This window comes from Chaetodon trifascialis, chromosome 15, assembly GCF_039877785.1.
Source record: "Chaetodon trifascialis isolate fChaTrf1 chromosome 15, fChaTrf1.hap1, whole genome shotgun sequence".
NCBI lineage: Eukaryota > Metazoa > Chordata > Actinopteri > Chaetodontiformes > Chaetodontidae > Chaetodon > Chaetodon trifascialis.
In genome coordinates this window covers 24904367-24922135 of record NC_092070.1, presented here as the reverse complement: position 1 = coordinate 24922135, position 17769 = coordinate 24904367, and the positions used below count along the sequence as shown (strand labels likewise).

The 17769-nt window shown below is 48.7% G+C and overlaps 3 protein-coding genes across 4 annotated transcripts in view; 2 read left to right on the top strand and 1 right to left on the bottom strand.

Moving 5' to 3' along the window:
• Positions 1-35: 35 nt before the first annotated feature.
• Positions 36-4407, top strand: rnf25 (ring finger protein 25). The gene is made up of 10 exons (XM_070981322.1): positions 36-158; positions 453-524; positions 1104-1200; positions 1726-1793; positions 1889-1958; positions 2069-2140; positions 2557-2703; positions 2779-2868; positions 2955-3092; positions 3480-4407. The coding sequence occupies exons 1-10, from the start codon at positions 142-144 to the stop codon at positions 4161-4163; spliced, it is 1455 nt and encodes a 484-aa protein (XP_070837423.1). The 5' UTR covers positions 36-141; the 3' UTR covers positions 4164-4407.
• A 439-nt stretch (positions 4408-4846) lies between these two features.
• kat8 (K(lysine) acetyltransferase 8) overlaps positions 4847-17769 on the top strand; it is a 133916-nt gene continuing 120993 nt past the window's right edge. The window contains exons 1-11 of one of the 2 annotated variants that reach the window (XM_070980878.1): positions 4847-5288; positions 5705-5779; positions 5888-6066; positions 6144-6197; positions 6333-6497; positions 6732-6821; positions 6928-7068; positions 7160-7253; positions 7362-7512; positions 7620-7774; positions 7883-7967. In XM_070980878.1, the coding sequence (XP_070836979.1) occupies positions 4970-5288; positions 5705-5779; positions 5888-6066; positions 6144-6197; positions 6333-6497; positions 6732-6821; positions 6928-7068; positions 7160-7253; positions 7362-7512; positions 7620-7774; positions 7883-7947 (1488 nt within the window). In that variant the 5' untranslated portion in view covers positions 4847-4969 and the 3' untranslated portion in view covers positions 7948-7967. Of the gene's footprint in view, positions 5289-5704; positions 5780-5887; positions 6067-6143; positions 6198-6332; positions 6498-6731; positions 6822-6927; positions 7069-7159; positions 7254-7361; positions 7513-7619; positions 7775-7882; positions 8889-17769 lie in introns of those variants that run through there. The other variant, XM_070980877.1, reaches the window with a different exon arrangement.
• Positions 15376-17769, bottom strand: part of LOC139343514 (xylosyltransferase 1-like) — a 21288-nt gene continuing 18894 nt past the window's right edge. The window contains exons 9-11 of the mRNA XM_070981220.1: positions 17389-17584; positions 16899-17235; positions 15376-16254 (exon numbers count right to left, since the gene is read on the bottom strand). Of these exons, the coding sequence (XP_070837321.1) occupies positions 15932-16254; positions 16899-17235; positions 17389-17584 (856 nt within the window). The 3' untranslated portion in view covers positions 15376-15931. The remainder of the gene's footprint in view (positions 16255-16898; positions 17236-17388; positions 17585-17769) is intronic.

Genomic DNA, 17769 nt, shown 5'->3' with positions numbered 1-17769 from the left:
CGTTGCTCATTTTGTGGTTTGGTTACGTAATTTTTAGCGAGTGGAATCGAGTTGCCGACACTTCTCGCCCCGACACCTGTGTTTTGAAAGGTCTGTGCTCAGTCCTCAGTAGCAGCTAACGTTACTAGCGGCGGCATCATCATGGCAGCGGAGTGCGAGTGAGTTTATTGACACCTGGTCTCATTTTCACCCTGAAACCTCAAACACATTTGCTGACACTCAGTGTCTTCAGTCTACAGCTAAGTAACGCAGTGGTCGTCATAGTGGTCCGAGTAAAATCTGATGAAATGTAGCCGATCTGATGAAGCTAATGTTGATTAGCAATACAGTGTGTGAGCTAACAGGCTAGCGTTAGCTTAATTTTTGGTGGACGTTAACGACTTAAAGTTAGAAAATAGCTTAGAAAAGCAGCTGGACGCGTTAAGCACTAAGGTCTGTCCTGTTCTCCGCAGTGTGCTGTCTGAAATCGAGGTGCTGCAGTCGATTTATCTGGATGAGCTGCTGGTCGACAGGAGAGAGGACGGGTGAGACAACAGTTAGCTCGAAGTGCTTCACTTTGCTTCATTAGCTTTGGCTTCGACAGGCTGTCAGTTCAGCTTGATGTGGGAAAACTCTGCGATAAACACACTGAATCAGTGTCACAGTGTCCGAGAACGATGCTCCACATTTCTGCCTCAGGTTACCTGAACCCAAACCTTTGCCCTAACCTTAACTCAGCCCTCCACCTGTGCTCAGGTAACAGCACCCAGTGGTGGAAAGTATCTAAGTTCATTCACTCAGATACTGCACAGAAGTATTATTTTAAGGTACTTGTACTTTACTTGAGTATTTCCATTTTCTGCTACTTTGTCTGTGTACTTCAGTTCAGAGGGAAATGATCTTTTTAAGTAATCAGTGATCAATCAGTACGTTCTGTTGTATTATTATTGATGAATACTGAGACTTTATTGATCCTGGGGTGAAGCTGACAAGCCCCTCAACAGATATATGAAGTACATGAAGTATTTGAAATGAGCTCCACCTTCACCTGCTGCAGTAATTAAATTCAAATAAGAAGTACATTATTGTGAAACGGGCCATTCTGCTTTGTGTCGGTCCTCCAGGGGCTGGGAGGTGAGCCTGGTCCTGTACCCGTCCACAGCCGAGGACTCTGTCTCGCAGTTTGTCCGGCTCACCCTGACTTTGACTCTGGACCAGCAGGTATGAGCTCCAGGATCTCACAGGGCTTCATCTCTCTGCAGGCTGTGAACAGAGAAAAGCTGGTTTACTGATCGCTGATGCCAACATTTCCCTCCATGAGTCACAGTAACAATCCAATAATTCACCTGTCATGATCCATAGAGGATCATTTTTTTTATTATTGTTTACAAGTCCCACCTGACTTCCTGTCTGTGGCTTTGCTCTGAGCTCACCTGCTGAAGGTATAAACTTTAACAGCACGTCGTAAAGATCTGGTTGCTTTGGCCTCTTTCGTTTCCAAACGGCTGCTCAGTGTGGCTTCGTTCAAACACACAGGAGGAAGCTGTTTGTTGGGACTATTTCCAGCTGCAGATGAATCCACATGTGGTGCTGATTGATGTGTTTTAATGTGACTCTTGCTGAACTGTTAGCAGAAGCTTTCGCTGCTGCTCTGAGTCTGAGATTTGACAAGTAAGACAGAAAATTCAGCTGAGAAAAGCTGCCGAGCTGAGAGACGTTTGACTCTTCCTGCTTCTCTGTGTTCAGTATCCGTCGTCCTCTCCAGACATCTCCATTCATAACCCACGAGGCCTCTCTGACGACAAGCTCAGCAGGTAACGAAGCCGCGGACCGACTCGACTTTCCACCGTCACTGCGTTTCAATGCTGAGCGTCAGATCCTCTAATCATGCGCAAACTCTTTCTCTTAGTGTCCGAAAGTGTCTTCAGCTGGAGGCTCAGTCCTGTCTGGGCTCGCCGGTCTTGTATCAGCTCATCGAGGTCAGTGTGAACAGAGTTTTCTTTGGATGCATCGTTGATCAGAATGTGTGCTTTCAGTCTGTGACGATCTGTTCATTGACGCCACCTCTCTCACTGCTTTTCTCCTCCAGAAAGCAAAAGAAATCCTGACTGAAAGCAACATTCCTCATGGAAACTGCGTCATCTGCCTGTACGGCTTCAAGGTATGCAGCTCAGCGCCGCAGCGATCAGCTGCAGGACATGAAAATAATCAGAAACTGTTTGATAACTGGTCAATCGTTCAGGTTCCTGCTTGCCGTTTGTGAGGATTTGCAGCTTTTCGTTAAAGGTAATTTGATGACGTGATCTCATTTTATAGGCAGATTTATCAGTAATCAGACAATCATGAGGAGCAGTTCTGTATTTTTAGGTTGTTAAATGTTTTTCTGAGTTTGTGGTGCTGTGAGCTCTGCAGCCTGGACCTAAGCATGACACAGCAATAAATCAGTGATGATATGTCAGCGATGTGATTTCCAGCTGGCTCTGCTGCCCCTCAGTGGCCAAAAACAGTCATTACATCTGCAGAAATCAGCTTCTGATATAAATGTGAGTGAACTCGCTCGTGTTTGAATGTTTCCAGGAGGGCGAGACGTTCACCAAGACAAGCTGCTACCACTACTTTCACTGCCACTGCCTCGGCCGCTACGTCAGCCACTCTGAGAGCGAGCTCCGCCAGAGGGAGAAGGAGTTAGAGGAGGACAAGACCAGGAGCTGGACAGACCATCAGGTTGGTCAGAGTCCTGCTCGAGAACTGTTCTGGTGTCTGTCTCTGCAGCTCTTTAACCTCTGACTCGTCTCGTAGGAGCTGACTGTGGTGTGTCCGGTGTGCAGAGAGCCCCTGACGTACGATGTGGATCAGCTCCTGTCCTCCCCTGCACCCCAGCTGCCGGAGGTGAGGCCTCCTGCTAACGCAGACCTTAACGGTTTAGCCGCTTCCAGAACATCAGAACATGAAAGGGTTTTGTGTTTTTCACTCAGCTGGACGGAGCAGCCATCGGTTCAAGCTTTCAGCAGAAGTGGTGTGAGCTGCAGAAGCTCCTGGAGAGACAGAGGTCGAAAGGAGGCATCATCGACCCGGAGGTGGAGTCCAATCGCTTCCTCATCCACATCAACGAGGTGAGAGCGAATCAGGAGTCAGATCTGTGAGAGTGAAGATGTCACAGACCGAAGCAGCTCCAGGGTCAGTTATTAAGAGTTTAATGAGGCCTCAGATGTGACTGCAGCACAGCTTCCACCTCTGTGACATCTGAGCCTGTTTGTCTGTGAGATACTTGATCTGCCGAGGAAATGATTCACTCTGAGCTAAAAGCTTCAAGCTGCTTCACAACAAGGGGAAATGACTGATCCAGCACCAAGAGGCCCTTAGCTTAGCTTAGCTTAGCTTAGCACAGAAACAGAGCAGGTGCAAACTGCTTGTCCGCTCTGTAAAAGTGAAAGCGTTCCTTCTTGCTTCGCACAGCTCCTTTAACACCTTTATTCTCTGCTTCATGGAAACTCCCGCAGACTCCTTCTGTTGCTGAAAACGGGAACCTGGACGTAGACGTCTCTCCTGGCCCCCCGGCGGTACCTTCAGTTTCTAATGTTTCCTCTGATGAAGCTGGAGTCAGGAGGGATCGATTCGGTCCTGGACTGTCCCACTGCAGAGGCGGTCCGGGCCAGAGGCGTCAGAGCCAGGCGAGGGGGCAGAGGAGGGGAGGCAGGTCCAGACCACAACACAGGAGAGCCGCCCCCGTCACGGAGCACCTGGACAAACTGTCTCTGTCCCCTGGCTGCACTGAAGGACCAATACAAGCCAAAGCTCAGGGGACCCATGGCCAACAGATGCAAGTAAATGCAGAATTATGTGAGTCTGAGACGGACGGGGACGTCTGTGCAGAGCAACAAGGGACGGCGAGGACCCCGGACGACCAGCCGTGCCAGGCGGCCTCGGAAACCAAATGCCTGGAAGACGCTGCAGAGTCCGCCGGTGGCCATGGTCCCCGTGGGAGGAGAGGAGGTCCTCACCGACCCGCCCTGCATGCCGCGGCCCCGGGCCCCGCGCACCATCACTGGGATGGACGAGAGTCAAGAAGCAGAGGGGGACCCAACAACCTGTACAGCAGAGGAGGGGGGCCCCGCAGGGGTCACGGCAGGGGCTTCCAACACAAGGTGGTGCAGAGAGAGAGGGGACAGGAGGAGGTGCTATGACAAAGGGCAACAGGAGGGCCAATGAACAAACGTGTGTGTGCCTCCATCATCAGTTTGCATAGATTAGAGCCCTGCACCAGAGCTGACGTCCACCGTAGCCCCCCTCCCCCCTCTGCATCGCCCCCACCCTGCTCTCTGGTTTGCACCTTCATGCACACTAATATCAGATTCAGATGGTCGTTGCTTTGTGTCGTGGTGCAATATGACTGGAAAGAACCACAAATTAAATTTCCTCTGGATGCCAGCGTCTCTGTTTCCTGTCCTTTTGTCATTCGCTTCACTGCAGTTGACTGTTGCTGATTTTTATTATATGTTGAGATTTTGAAATATGTTGACAGTGAACACACCAGACGGAGCACTGAGGGCAGAGTGGTCCTATGGGACACAGCTCTGGGGTCTGCTAGGGCCACTGGAAACACAACAGAAACAGCTACAGGGGCCTTAAGGTGACACCAGCATTATTAAATATTACTGAGGCTCCATCTGAAAGAAGGAGATTGAGTTCAAACATTTTTAAATCTCTTATTTCAGTTTATATTGCGTCTGTATGGAACATATTCCTAAAAACCATCACACTAAAACACGTGTAACAATACAAACACACAGAAGAGTCGTTTCAGCAGCGTGCCGCTAAGACTTCTGGGAGTTGTAGTTGAATGCTGAGCAGGCGCATCCTGGGAGGAAGAGAGGCGGAACCTGCGCCCCACCGACGCCATCTTGGCAGTTTTTTGTTGGAAGACCAGCCCCTCTGAATAGTCTGCGCAGGGTCGCAGAGGCGTGTTGTTGTTTTCAAAACGGCGGAGGTTATGACTGGCGGGACCGACTTTCACAAAAGGTACAGCAGCAACAAGGACTCTGAAGCTAGAATGGACGTCGACATGGACTCTAGTCATCTGGAAAGTGAGCGGGGTGAACTGGACAGTAGTATCCCGGCTGCGTGCTCTTCTAACGGCAGTGGCGGGGAAGAGGACGAGGCGGAGGCCGTTGGCCGTGCGAGAGAAGCCGGGGGCTCTGGTAGTCAGCACACGCCGGACGGAGGCGGAGTGCTGTGCGGCGGCAGGGAGCAGGAGGTGTCGGTCGAAATTGGAGAAACATATTTATGTCAAAGAGCCGACAAAACATGGCGTGAGTGATGTTTCTGTTGTGTTTCAAGCCAATTCCTCGTTAACGTTAGCTGCTCGACCGTTTGGGAGCATTACACACCAAAGTCCATTCAGTATTTTAAGCTTTTTAGTTGATCGCGTCTGTCGATCTCCTGCGAGGTTTTAAGATGTAATTCACCATTTTTGATGTATTCTGGTGCTTTTTGGACAATTCGGCGCAGATTGTAAAGATATTACAGCAAATAACGAGCCAGGTCTGAAAGTTGGTAATTCACTGTGGTAAATGGGCGAAGGTTGCAGTTTGGAGGATTATGTGATTACCGAATTGAATAACAGCTCAGCACACATCAAGCCACGTTTTCAGGCGAAATGACAGGAAATATATTTGCTAATAAACAAAGAGGTCTCATTAACTGGTGTCTCTTACTGTCTTTTCAGATACAGCAGAGGTTATTCAGTCCAGACTGAACGAACAGGAGGGCAGAGAGGAGTTCTACGTTCACTACGTAGGCTGTGAGTAAAGCACTGCTCCTTCATACGCCTGATGGGAGCCATGTCTTATCATCCCTTCATACCACCTGCTGCTTCACTGTGACCTCGTCTCATTTCTTTGACGCGCAGTCAACAGACGCCTGGACGAGTGGGTGGGAAAGGCTCGTCTGGCTCTCACCAAGACGGTGAAGGATGCGGTGAGGAAGAGCACGGAGATCGGCGGCGTCGGTGATTTGGGTGAACAGCCCGAAAGGAAGATCACTCGCAACCAGAAGCGGAAGCACGATGAGATCAACCATGTGCAGAAGGTAGAGATGCCCGTTTGTCTCGTGCAGGTCGTGTTTCTGTGAGTTAGACGGTTGATTTTTATCTGTTTCCTGTGCAGACGTACGCAGAGATGGACCCGACAACAGCCGCCCTGGAGAAGGAGCATGAGGCGGTAAGGTGGACTGTCTGCCGTGTCTGTTTCTCTTACTGACGATGGGTTAGCTGGTGATAGGTGGAGAGCAGAGACAGCTGTGTGTGCGTTCACTTTACGTTCTTCGTCCTCTTCCGCCCGCCGTCTCTCCCTCAGATCACCAAAGTCAAATATGTGGATAAGATCCAGATCGGAAACTTCGAGATCGATGCCTGGTACTTCTCGCCGTTTCCCGAGGACTACGGCAAGCAGCCCAAGCTGTGGATCTGTGAATACTGCCTGAAATACATGAAGTACGAGAAGACCTTCAGACATCACCTGGTCAGTGCGGCCTTCACCTCAACAGCTGCTTGTCCGTCTCTGTTTGAGTCTCAGAACGCAGACGTGTGAAATGAAGTTCTGTTAAATGTGCAGAATATTTAGGTTTTCCGCATTTATTTGTGAGAAACTGGCTTCTCTCTGTGACTCACCTGTAACCACCTGAGAAACCAGACCTGCACAGTTTAGAACCAAACAGTGATGAAGTGATGTTCACTGGACCTTCCTCCTCCTCAGTCCCACTGCCAGTGGAAGCAGCCTCCAGGCAAAGAGATCTACAGGCGGAGCAACATATCGGTGTATGAAGTGGACGGGCGGGACCACAAGGTGAGTGCACCTGCACCGTCCGTGGCACACCTGAAGGTGGAAGCTGTCACATCGCGTGGGTTCCTGAGGAAGCTTACGGCTGTGATTCGCTGGTCTCTGTTTGCAGATCTACTGTCAGAATCTTTGTCTACTAGCAAAACTGTTTCTCGACCACAAGACGCTTTATTTTGACGTGGAGCCCTTCATCTTCTACATCCTCACCGAAGTCAACAAACAGGGCGCGCACATCGTCGGCTACTTCTCCAAAGTGAGGCCTGGTCCTGATGTTCGATGGTTCCTCTTTACTCCAGCTGTGCTTACCGGAGCCTTTAACTCGTCTTTCTGTCCTCGTCTTTCAGGAGAAAGAGTCTCCAGACGGGAATAACGTGGCGTGTATTCTCACTCTGCCGCCGTACCAACGCAGAGGCTACGGAAAGTTCCTCATAGCGTTCAGTGAGTGAGGCAGCAGGACTGTGTGTGTGTGTGTGTGTGTGTGTGTGTGTGTGTGTGTGACCTTGCAGTGACGAGTCGTCACGGCCATGTTTGCTGCTGTGTTTCCAGGTTACGAGCTGTCCAAGCTGGAGAGTGCGGTGGGCTCTCCGGAGAAGCCGCTGTCCGATCTGGGGAAGCTCAGCTACAGAAGTTACTGGTCCTGGGTCCTGCTGGAGATCCTGAGGGACTTCAGGGGGACGCTGTCCATCAAGGACCTCAGGTGGAGACACAAACGTCATCATCAGACACTCAGACATCTTTTTCCTCATGAGCGTCCAGTGAGTTCAGAGTGTTGTGATTTACAGCTGCCCCCCCCTTTCCCCCCAGCCAGATGACCAGCATCACGCAGAGTGACATCATCAGCACGCTGCAGTCGCTCAACATGGTGAAGTACTGGAAAGGACAGCACGTCATCTGTGTGACGCCCAAACTGGTGGAGGAGCACCTGAAGAGCGCCCAGTACAAGAAACCACCAATCACAGGTCTGTGTGTGTCTTGTCCACTGTGTGTCTGCGTCTCGCGTCCTGATGTCCTCCAAACACCACCTGTGTTTACTCTCTGGCTCACGCTGTGTCTCCTGTCTTTCGCAGTGGACACGATGTGTTTGAAGTGGGCGCCCCCCAAAAATAAACAAGCCAAGCTGTCCAAGAAGTGAGAGACGCCACGTCTGTGCATGTCGTCCGCCGAGCCCCCCCCACCTGTAACCTCAGTGTACATAGCCGTTACTAGCACCTGTCAGTATTTTCTTAAAATACACACGTAAAAACACCTGAGCTGTGTCCTGATTCTGTCCTCGTCATCACTGTTTTCAGCTGCAGTTTTTCAGAGTTAAGGTCGACGCAGTTTGTGTGTGTGGACACTGATGTTCAGCTCAGGTGAGTCACTAACAGTTTGACAGCTGTCTCTCAGGTGTCTCCTGTGACGTCTGTCTGTCTGTCCTTACCTGTTGGACAATAGGACAGTGTGCGGATGAAGGCTGCGTTCAGTTCAGCTCGTTCAGTTCCAGCCTCTGACTCTGGGCGGGGCCTGACTGCTGCAGCTAATTGGAACGCAGCCGTGTTGTCGATGTCGGCCTCACCTGAGCAGCAGGTGGATCACTGGGAGCCTCGTGTGTTTGGATGTTTCTCCACTGAAACTCAAAGCAGTTTGTTCCACATGAAGCATGAAGAGAGTAGCTCATCTTCATCTTCATCTTCATCCTCTTCGCTGAAATTGTCTGGAGCTCAGAAGCAGGTGAGTTTTCAGCATCTGTAGCGCAGAATGTCTCTGTTCTCCAGCAGCTTTGGACGGTCTGTTGGTGTGAAGGAAGACTTTGAAACGAATGATTCACGTCTTTAAACGTCCTCAACGCTGAGTGTGTTCATCTGAAGTGAAAAAGGTTTTTGGCTGCACAGCCTGCTGTAATCTGTGATTTCTGAGTTATTTGGTGTCCAAACAGAGAAATGTGACTGCAGGCAGTGAAAGTCCAGCTTCAGTGCAGACTTCATGTCATCAGAAGGCTTCGATCAGCTGTTTGTGACCTGATGTAATATAAGAACAAACACAAGGGGGCAGCAGAGCTCCGGCTCACCACTGCTGCTATATATAAATAATAGCAATAAATAAATATAGAAACAAAATCAACTTTATCTGAAGAACAGCTTAAAATAAGTTCAGTTAGACACGGGGAGGTTTAATATTATGTAAAGTTTGATTTCTCCATAGAGCTTTAATTAATCCTATAAACAGAAAACTTGAGCGAGGTCTCATTAAACATCAACTTCTCACAGAAAACAGATGCTGGACGCACTGAGATGTCCTGACTTCACATCTGAACAGCATTCATTCATTTATTTATTAATTATGACCTCGTACGATCTCATTCATGTGACAGTAAGTCAGAGCTCATCCCATAATAAGTCTTATATTAGGATTATAAAATCTGTATGATTGATAAATAATAATACTGTCAGATTAAGTTTTTGATCTGATCCATTTCTGTGTTTTCCTGGTGGAACAGCCTTCAGTGTTGTAAATATTAGTACTGTAATATTCACAGAGAAGTTTACAAACAGAGTATTTCAATGGTTTTCATGAATCATCCAGTGAAAGCTCCCAGTCTGACCAGCACAGGGTAAACCAGTAAATAAAAGCAGTTCATATTCCTGCACAGGTAAACACTCTCAGTCAGCCCTGGAGATAACAGAGACGCCATTGAGGAGGACTGGAACGAGTCCAGCAGAGAGTTTGTCCATTCAGGAAGGACGTCTGTAAACACACAAACAAACACGCTGCTTCTCTGCAACGTTCATGTTCAGGACTGGAAACAGGTCAGAGGAACGAACGCAAAGAAGGCAGCAGCTGGAGACACGAGAGAGGACAGTGAGAGAGGACAGACAGACGGACGGTCTGAGGGAGAGACGGACGGACGGTCTGAGGGACAGACAGACGGACGGTCTGAGGGACAGACGGACGGTCAGTCTGAGGGACGGACAGAGACAGACAGATGGTCTGAGGGACAGACAGAGACAGACGGACAGTCTGAGGGAGAGACAGAGACAGACGGACGGACAGACAGACGGTCTGAGGGACAGACAGACAGACGGACGGTCTGAGGGAGAGACAGAGACAGACGGACGGACAGACAGACGGTCTGAGGGACAGACAGACGGTCTGAGGGACGGACAGAGACAGACAGATGGTCTGAGGGAGGTCCTGAACTGGTGTTTACACGCTGGGCTAAAATATTTACAGAGGACATAAATAAAACAGTTTGTCTGACAAATCCAAATCTTTTTGGTGGATCTGAGCCTGAACCGTCCGTCTGCTCCACCCTGAACATCTGATCGACCTTAAAGACTCTGATGAGATCATTATTGATTATTCAGATCACTAATTTTACCACTTCAGACTGAACTCCTCTTGTACTTCAGAGGTGCAGGACGTCTTTCCCTGACCACCTCGTCCTCTCAGTGACGGTCAGCGTCACGTGATGGCGGCGAGCTCTGCTGCCACACCAATACTGATCAGCTCTGTCCTCTCAGCTGAGCCATCGATCGGCTGTATTGATGATTCCATCAACGCTGCGGAGCTGAAGCTCTCCTGAAACTTCAGTCTGTCCTGATGAGTCCAGAAACGTAATGATTCATGTTTGATGATGTTTGTTTTGGTCAGCAAATCCCTGAAAAGATTGAAACCAGCAGTGTTTGAGTCCGTCTCTGCACACTTTCTGACCTCCTGCCTCTCTGCTCCGAGCCCATCGGCTCCTGCTGAGGAACAGTAGCACATTAGTCTGGACTATTTTCAGCGGCGGATGAATCCACGCGGTGTGCTCACTGATGAGGATTCGTTCATGGCTGGTTTTGGTCCTTTTGGTCTTTGACGTCAAAGAGAAATGATGAGCGTCACCTGACAGGAAACCAGTGAGTGTGTCCACTGACGCATGTGAAGCCTGTCAAAGGGACGTTAATGGACAGAGACAAGGACTCTCCTCAGCTCCTCCCACTTCCTGTCCTATTTTGCATGATTTTGGATTTTCAGGTGGAGGCACCTGAAGCTAACCTGTATGAACGCCATCTGATGATTTCACAAACACTGCAGCCGAATTATTTCAGTTTCTGATCAGAATATGTAAATGTCTCCCTCACAAACCAAAAGATCCAAAAAATCAGTTTGTACTTAAAGCAAAAGAAGAAAAACAACAATGAAAAAGTGCTCAGTTATAAAAAAAAAAGTCCCAAAGGCAGAATGAGGAGGATTAGTCAGTTTTTAAGACACGCCCCCAATCAGAGCCCAGCCTATCACCTGCAGCTCTGCACGCTCTTATTGGCTGGAGGGGCACACACCCACTGAGCAAAGGTCGACGCCCAGTCCTGACCACAACAAAATAAGAAACTACAGACAGAGACAGACAGGACGACGCGCTGTGAGTGGACGGTGAGCGATGATTGACAGGAGGGTTTCACCAGGACGCCACGAGGTCCAGCTCAGTGCCTTCAAGGACGCAGTCAGTAAAAGTACTTTTTAGGCAGAAAAAACACAATTATTAATATTATTATTATTATTATTGTTGTTGTTGTTATTATTATTATTATTATTATTATTAATGCTTTAATGTGTAAGAAGACATTTTCTGGCTGAGGTGGAACTCATTTTATTTGTTTATATTGTGTTCAGTAATTTATTCTAACCGCTTGTTTGTCTATAAACTTGTGTAAATGTATTATTGGAGTTAAATTACCCCCCCAACCCCCCCAGAAACACAGACACATTAAAAGATGAGGTCACAGACAGGCACAACATAAAGGGAGATTCTGTTTTATTTTGAAAAGTTGTACTTCAAAACCACAAAGGTTATTTATAAGGCATTCACAACGACTCTTCCTTTTTGGTTTTTGGACATTTGAGACGGTTTTTGATGCGTTCAGAGAGGGTTTCCTACGACAGGAGCACAGCTAAGGCACAGCACGACTCCCAGAGAGAGAGAGGAAAAAAGAAAAGCCAGAAAATAAGAAACAAGCCGTCAGTACGACAGAAATGGCACCAAAAAAAGGTCAGCAGATAACAGAAAGACGGCAGGGAGGCAAAAATAAGAAAGCCTGAAGAGAACAAACCTCTCGGCTGGATTTCCTCCAGAATCTGAAAACTTCACAACATCTGAACATTTTCACAGCAGACAACCTGTTAAAAACAGTCACATGACCTCTGCAGCACCGTCACAGCGTCAGCTGACCTTTGACCTGAAACCATGAGGCCTCATTTCACTGAACGCTGAACGCTGATTTCCATCGACTCCATGAGAAATACATGTTGGACACGATAAACTAGATTTTAATGTTCAGGAGTTTGTTTGAGGCTGAAACGATGCAGAAACAGTAAAAGAATAATTCTCTTTAAACTTCTAATAAGAGTGATTTTTGACATCTGTCTGAAAACTGAAACTTCAAAACAGTCGACTGAAAAGACGCTTATTAAATCTAAAAAGCAGAGTCTTGTTCTTGGTCTGGGATCATACGTTTGATTTCAGCATTAAAAACAATCAAGAAATCTCTTCTTGTTTGGCGTAAAATCACAAATCAGACCACAACTCCATTTTTTGATTTGATGTGATTTGATTTGATTTGATTTGATTTGATTTGATTTGATTTGATTTGATTTGATGCATGGAGAACATCCTCTTACCAGCCTTATCAAAATAAGAGCTTGCTAAATTTTACAGCAATTCTGCACTAAATGTGGTCAGAAATGCATCACAGCTGGTGATGATGATGATGGCTGAGCTGCAGCTCTAGTGAGGACGTGATGATGAAGATCAGTCAAATCGTCTCGTTTGTAGTGAAGCTGAAATCAAACAGCTGACGGTGCTGGGCTCCAGCGGCAGTGGTCCTGCTCGTGTCTCTGCAGGGTTCAGTCCTGTGCTCTGCTGCAGCGGCCGAGCAGAGGAAACTCTTTCAGGTCGAAGCCACCGACGCTGTGAACTGTGTCGACCCACAGCCCAAACATCTGCTAACACCTGCTAACATCTGCAAATATCTGCTAACATCTGATAACACCTTCCAACATCTGCTAACACCTGCTAAGATCTGCAAATATCTGCTAACACCAGCTAACATCCGTTAACACCTGCTAACAGCTGCTAACATCTGCAAATATTTGCTAACACCAGCTAACATCCGTTAACACCTGCTAACCTCTGCTAACAGCTGCTAACACCTGCTAACGCTGGCTAACAGCTGCTAACCTCTGCTGACAGCTGCTAACCCCTGCTAATCTCTGCTAACACCTGCTAACCTCTGCTAACAGCTGCTGACCTCTGCTGACAGCTGCTAACCTCTGCTAACACCAGCTAACCTCTGCTAACAGCTGCTAACAGCTGCTAACCTCTGCTAACACCTGCTAACAGCTGCTAACCTCTGCTAACACCTGCTAACAGCCGCCTCCATCCCTTCTAACCCTGAATCAGAGAACAATCACAGTCTGTTCGACAATAAATACGATCACGTTCTAACTTTAAGTGCTGACTGTCACAGAACAACAGCTCATTCTGCTCAGAGGAGCCTGCTGCTCTACAGTTTTGGTCCTGGTAATACTGTCATGGCAGCCACACACACACACACACACACACACACACACACACACACACACACACACACACACACACACTCAGTGGAATAACTTATGTGACAGGTATTAAATACTGCTTTTTACACAAACAACAGAACTAACTGAAGACCACGTTCACTCTGCTCTGATTTAAAGTTCATACAGATCCAGACTTAACGTTTGAGCCCGGGTTGAATTTTCTATTCACAGTAACCTCTGCGAGTCCTGCTGTCATGTCGGTGATATTCAGAGGTGCTGTTACCTCTGGCAGCCGGGCTAGCTTTGCGCTCTGTTTCCAGTCTGCATGCTAAGCTAAGCTAAGCTAAGCTAAACTAAGCTAAGCTAAGCTAACTGGCCGTAGCTTCATGTTTTACTGCACACACGAGCGTCATCTGAACCTCTGATTCTCAAATGTCAGACTGCTACTCTGGATGGACGTCTGTATTATTATTTTCAGCCTGTTTGGCTAAAATTCAAAAGCGAGTTTGTTTTTCCACATTAAAATGAATCAGCATGTTTAACAGCTGCTCTGAGTTCAGCCATGAACCTGCACAGGTGTGACCGGTGACTGTTTCTCACAGACTTTAATTTAATAAACCTGTTCTGTTTCCGTCCTGCAGCACTGACGTTGATCCCTGCTGGTGCAGCTTCGTACGGACGCTGCGTGACGTCACCGAGCAGCGGGGAAATCTACAGGTGCACCGGAACGTCTCGTGTGGTCTTCACCTGCCCCCTCCTCACCTGAGCTCACAGGAAGGTCAGCTGAAACGTTTCATCCACATGTTCGAACGTGCAGAAATGTGTCAGATCAGACTCATGGAAACAAATAAATATGGATTAAATACTTCAACACATAACGAGGAAAACTTCAGACTTTCACTCATCGACTTTTCTCTGGTTAATCTGAACATTTTGAGACGTGAAGCCTGGAAACAAGTTCGTGATTAGAGTCACAGGTCAGATTTTCTCAGTTCATTTTAAAATAACAGTGAATTTGCTGTTTAAAGCTTCTTAAATACGGTGATTTAGCTTATTTTCAGTTTATTATAGATGAAATCTCAGTGCTCAGCATCACACACACGTTTGAGCTTTGTGCTCTGCTGACTGCTGGAGGCCGTCTGCTCGCATGTTTCTGACTGACTGGTTTAAAATGTGTGTGTGTGGGGAGTAACTGAGTACCTTTACTCGAGTACTGCACTGAAGTCTGACTGTAAAGGTATTTACTGTCCTTCAGCTTCACGACATCAATCTGATGTGAAAGTACAAGAAACTTGAAATGACGTCTTACTGCAGATTTAAGTACTGACAGTAACAATGTTCTAATATATAATCTGACACATTAAAGGGACCATTCTATGAAACGAGTACTTTTGCTTAGTAATACTTCTGTACTTCGTCTTGGTGTATTTGTGTTGTATTATTACACTGACTGAGGTAAAAGTAAAGGATCTGATTGGCTGTCTGTGCTCTCCAACACCTGCAGCACTTTTTCTTAAATTTCAGCCAATTAAAGCTGAATTATCGTTTTGTAAACGTCCATGAAGAGGCGGAGAGACTTAAATACACGTCTTGTGCAGAAATTAAAAATAATTCAGAATAATCACTTAGAGCCCCCCCCACGGCGAGCCGGCTCCGTGAGAGCGTCTGCGGCTGCTGACGACTGTTTTCAGGCTCGTCGATCACAGCTGAAGGAACGAGCTGCTGATGAAGAGACGCCAACGTGCTCACACGTCGCTGCTCTCAGCCTGCAGCCGGCCAATAGGATGACGGCAGGTTGACACAGAACGCTCTGACCTCCACTCATCTGAGGAGAACAGTTCATCTCACACTCAGAGGTTCTCCACTTGAGGAACACTCAGAGGATTCTGTCAGCGGAACGCGGAAACAACCAAAGCTTTAACTTCTGATTAAATTAAGAATGCTGCAAACTGATCCTGACGGTTCGACGTTAGCCGAGCAGGTGCTTCATATCAGGAAAATGGTCTTTAAGAACGTCTCCAGGCAGATGAACAGCTGACTGAAGGTGCGTTCACTGACTTCAGGATCTCAGACAACCTTGAACTGAGACGTAATCTTAGAAGTCTTACAGTCTGAAATGAAATAAATATGATAATTTAAAATATAAATTTAATTTATAAAACATAATTTATCTGAAGAAACTGAGCTCGAGCTAATGTTTGATCACACTGTGAACGAGCGAGCACGTCTGAACACGTGAAGTACACTTGCATACGTTAACCCAGAGAAACGAGAGGTATCGAGTTCTTCTCACACACACACACACACACACACACACACACACACCCACGCACACACGCACACACAGCTTTGTAGTCCCAGTTAACAGTGAGAGCAGCAGACTGAATGAGGACTGAAGGAGAAGAGTCTTCCTCGCTGTTTGAGTCCGTTTCTCTTCTTCCTGTCGCCTCCTCCAGCGTTCGATCCGTTTCCTTTCGCTCCGGTTACACAAATTAAAATAAATAAATATCAGACACGAACAGGACTTCGGCCCGTGTCTTCCTTCATCGATTCCTGTCCTCCCTCAGTCCGTCCGTCTGCTACCTGATCCGCCCGTCCTCTCTGGGCGGGTTCAGTTCAGACTTGGGGTCGGGGCTGGCGGAGCTCCACGCCGTCAGACGGCAGCGCTGCATGACGGGACAGGCGCTGGGCCCCAGCGAGCAGACGTCCGCGGCCGACCAGTGGCCCTCCAGCAGCCGGTCCAGCCAGCGACGCAGCGGCGCCCCCGTCAGGCCGGCGTTGGCCTCGGCCTCCTCCACGGCGCCCAGGCTCACCGGCAGCCGCAGCACCGGGTTCAGGCCGTGGAAGCTCTGCTCCATGTAGGAGTTTTTGGCCGGGCCGCCGTGCAGCCGCAGGGCGTCCTCTGTTAGAGGACAAGACAACGTCAAGGTTTAGCTTGTTTCACACGAGTCAAAACATCCAGCACGAACGAGAACGAGCTGCAGCGTCACCTTAACTCTGCAGGACTCACCTGCCCACATGCAAAAGTTAGCACATGACGCTAACCCCTGTGAGTGCACACACACACACACACACACACACACACACACACGCACACACACACACACACACACACACACACACACGCACACACACACACACAGGTCCGGGGGGGTCAAACAAATCAAACTGAATCCAGAGGAGGCTAATTCAGACAGAGGTGACCCCGTGTGTGCGTGAGTGAGGGACTGGATACCAACACTATAAATACATGTGTGCATGGTGCTGACAGCTGTGACAGGAGGCGCTCTGCTCTGTGCGTGTGTGTGTGTGTGTGTGTGTGTGTCTAATTTAAGTATTAGAGATGTTATTGACACACACGCTGCAGTGACCGTCTGCAGCGAACAGGTGTTTCCTGAAGGGTCAAACTCAAACTCTCACTGAGTGCAGAGAAAAGCTGTAACAGTGTAAACAGACCTGAGTGTTTATTCACTAAAGAACAATAAAGTTTATCAGTTGAACGTCATGTCTAACCGCAGACGCAGCGACAGCGTTCGGCTCACTCACCTTGCCGTAAAGGCTGTTGGCGGCGGAAGTCCAGCGGAGCAACGACGAAGCTGGTCTGGCCCAGCGGGTTCCAGTGGTGCAGGACCCTTAGCGTCCACACGCCGGGCCTCAGCGGCAGCGTGAGCGGCGGCCGGTAGTGGGTGACCTCGGCGGAGGCGTCCACCAGGATGTCGTAGGTGGCGGCGATGACGTTGGTGGGGTCGATCCACACCACGGTGGCCGTCAGGTTGGCCTGGCCTCGGCTCCAGCGCTGCACGGCCACCGGCTCGTCTTCGGGCCCCACGAGACCCCCCCAGTTCCTGAAGAGACGCTCCTTTGGATCCCAGTCTGTCCCCACCTGAAGACCAGAAGAGAGGACGGTGCCGCTCAGACTCTCAGACTACAGGTAAGTCTATGTAACGTCCCCACAGGTGAAGAAAACCTGTGTGTGTGTGTGTGTGTGTGTGTGTGTGTGTGTGTGTGTGTGTGTGTGTGTGTGTGTGTGTCTGACCTGGATGTGCTGCAGTCTGTTGGAGGGGTGGGGGGGGCTGGCCGGGGTGAAGTGGTCTCTGGTCGTCACCCAGGTCTCCAGGTTCTCCAGCTGGGTGGAGGCTCGGTTCGTGGCCACATGACGCACCAGGTAGCCCTGGAACTGGTCTGACAGGAAGTAGAGGTGGACGGACAGCGGGTGGCTGGTGGACACGTACCTGAGGACATGTTCGTACTGAACTGAGAACACGTTTGCAGTAAAGCGTCTTTCTCTCTCTGCGTCGTCTGTTCATGCAGACAGAACCAGCAGACTCTGAACCAGGACCTGGAGTCTGGCTCTCTGTGGGTCGGTCTACTGCTGAATGCTTTGCCTTGAAACGCTCGAGGCGCTCAGACTCTCCTC

Excerpts from the sequence above, each read along its gene's own strand:
- rnf25 (XM_070981322.1), top strand. Across the intron at positions 1,794-1,888 it reads TCTGACGACAAGCTCAGCAG|TGTCCGAAAGTGTCTTCAGC; the intron begins GTAACGAAGCCG and ends TCTTTCTCTTAG. Across the intron at positions 1,959-2,068 it reads TCTTGTATCAGCTCATCGAG|AAAGCAAAAGAAATCCTGAC; the intron begins GTCAGTGTGAAC and ends TTTCTCCTCCAG.